This window comes from Arachis ipaensis, chromosome B8 (genome assembly GCF_059453495.1).
Source record: "Arachis ipaensis isolate K30076 ecotype BB chromosome B8, ASM5945349v1, whole genome shotgun sequence".
NCBI lineage: Eukaryota > Viridiplantae > Streptophyta > Magnoliopsida > Fabales > Fabaceae > Arachis > Arachis ipaensis.
The window spans coordinates 112,786,546-112,789,119 of NC_142443.1; the positions used below are offsets into that span (position 1 = coordinate 112,786,546).

Below are 2,574 nucleotides of genomic sequence, written 5' to 3' on the forward strand. Positions count from 1 at the left end.
ACAATGAGTTTTTTAATCTTAATTTTTCAGACCAATTTTATGCCCATTAGTACACATAATATTTTTTAAAAAAATTAATGTATTATTATATCGGCCAATATATATTACGCTCCTTTAATTTACCTCAGCGCTTTAGAAGAGTCAAGAAGAATTTAATTAATTTTTTATACACATGTATAAAAGTTTTATCTGTTTACTTAATTGTATATTTTCACGTTAATAAAAATAACCTCATATAATCAAATAATTTTTACAACGATAATATATGTTGGTTTTCTTTTTCTTTTTCACAGTAAGCACTCTATTTTTGAAACGTAGATCAGATCGAACATACTGATTAGACATTAGTGATTATATTAAAAAGATTTATTTTTTGTAAAATGCATTATTTCAAAATTATTACTTAAAAGTCTATCTAACTATTGGATATATATAATATATAAATAAGTTTTTTTTTTAATTCCCAGTTAATCAAAACAGATTTGCTTAATGAGAAAATAAATACTACATATCATACATAAGTAAATTCAAATATTCAATATAGGTCATCAAAATAGCCAAAATCGTGTGTTTGATTTTTAGGCGAAACCAGATATAAAGCGAGGCTCATAAATAAAATTTTAAAAAGTATACATCTTTTCATCTCATTTTAATTTTGCAATAACCGATCCAGTTATTATTATCTTTTTAAATATGAGTATATATCTTCATAGAGGCTTAATATATATAAGTATGTGTAGAAAAAATATACCAACTAATAAGTATCTCTAACACCTATATAGCTTTTATATATAACGCAGCAAAGCAAACATTTATTTAATAAGAAACAAAATTAATAACTAGCTAGATACAAGAAAGTAATTATAAATTAAAAAAAAATCAAAACGAAAAACAAAAAATAAGCTCATGCTCTATGAAAAATAATGAGAAATCACAAGCTTAATTAATTACACTAATTTACAAAGAAAGATATTATTCTATGAATATGTGACAACATGTGAAAATCCCCCACACTCCAATAATTCAAACATTATTATTATTATTATTCACCTGCTTAGTAGAGGAAACCAACGCTCTTGGAAGGAAGATTGGTAAGAAACCATAAACAAAAGAAGCACAAGAACTAACCCAACACCCCAAGGAGTTCCACCTGCTCTGTGGAGTGAATCCCTCTCCGGCAATGGAATCACCGACGACAACAACCCTCCGTCGCCGTAATTCGTAACCAAGTGAAGCACAAGAAGCAGCACCAGTGGGGAGACCATTAGAACAAGCTTCACTTGGTCCATCAAGCTCTCCATTATTGGTTCATAGTTTAGGTACCATGAAAACCCAAGGAACATGAATAGGGTTAGAAGGAAGAAGCATAGATGCAAAGGGAATGAGGGCTCAGAATTTGGACCTGAGTATGAAGCCATTTTTTCTTAGGTAGTTTTTCTTTGGATGCTCAAACTTTGGTTTATTGGGTACTTGTGTCTTGTAATATAATGATGAATTTATTGTTTGTGGAAGAAAATTGTGTAGCAAAGGTGGTTTTATAGAGAGGTTCCTTAATAATGTATGTGCTAACTGTTTCATTTTAATATTAAGCAAAATCTTTCTTTAGACATTTTACTTTTTTTATGGAGTATAAAGTTTTTATTCACATTATTTGACAATAATTTATTTGTTATTTTATTATTTTTTTACAATAAATTAATATAGAAATAAAATCATTTTTTTAATAATGTATATAAGAATTAGCTTGTAGTTTGATTTATCATGATTTTAATTAGAATTCCGGTTTTTTGTTGATATTAATTCATTTTTAAAAATTATTTTTATCTTAAATAATAAAATATTATTTTTAAATTTTAATCCTTAATTTTTAATGTTAAATTTTAAATTGAAAAAAAAAACAAAATTAATAAATAATTTTATAATAAAAAATTAGTTAATATTAATTAATTAAAAATTAGTTCTTAATTGTGAAACATAGACACTTTGCTGAGTTGTCGTGTTTGTGTCTCAGATATATTTTGGATACAATACTCATTAATATTCATGCGATATGTGTTTCTGTTGTGTCTGACTATATTTTAATAAAAAATATTTTTTTCGAGACGTTTGGACACACAAAATACAATTACGTGTCACATATCTTAATATGTATTATTAAAATAAATTTAAAATAAATATATATTACTATTTATTAAAATAAAAAATAATTTAAATATTTTATATAATTAAAAAAATATTAAAAATAATTAAAAAATTATTTTATATTTTTATATTAATAAAATATTAAAATATTATTATAATTTATCTAAAAAATATTTTATATTATATATTGTATTATTGTATTTTATAAAATTTTAAAATTGATGTATATGCATCTCTCATATTATTTGGGATCCATCTTTTTCCAAAGAAAGGTTGCTGCTTTTTGTTAACCCAAGACACTAGCTTTGGCACAAATGTCGCCAGGGTCGGTGAGAATTTTATATGACAGAGGTTTGCTGACATGAAGCTTCGAATGAGAATATGCCACGTATAACCGACCAGGGACCATTACCGAGAATCTGAGATCACTCT

The 2,574-nt window shown here is 25.3% G+C and overlaps 1 protein-coding gene across 1 annotated transcript; it reads right to left on the bottom strand.

The window, feature by feature from the left end:
* Positions 1 to 762: 762 nt before the first annotated feature.
* LOC107614114 (oxidoreductase/transition metal ion-binding protein) lies at positions 763 to 1,519 on the bottom strand. Its single transcript, XM_021109637.2, has one exon. It carries the CDS (start codon positions 1,416 to 1,418, stop codon positions 1,047 to 1,049), a length of 372 nt encoding a protein of 123 aa, XP_020965296.2. The 5' UTR covers positions 1,419 to 1,519; the 3' UTR covers positions 763 to 1,046.
* Between the last annotated feature and the right edge of the window lie 1,055 nt (positions 1,520 to 2,574).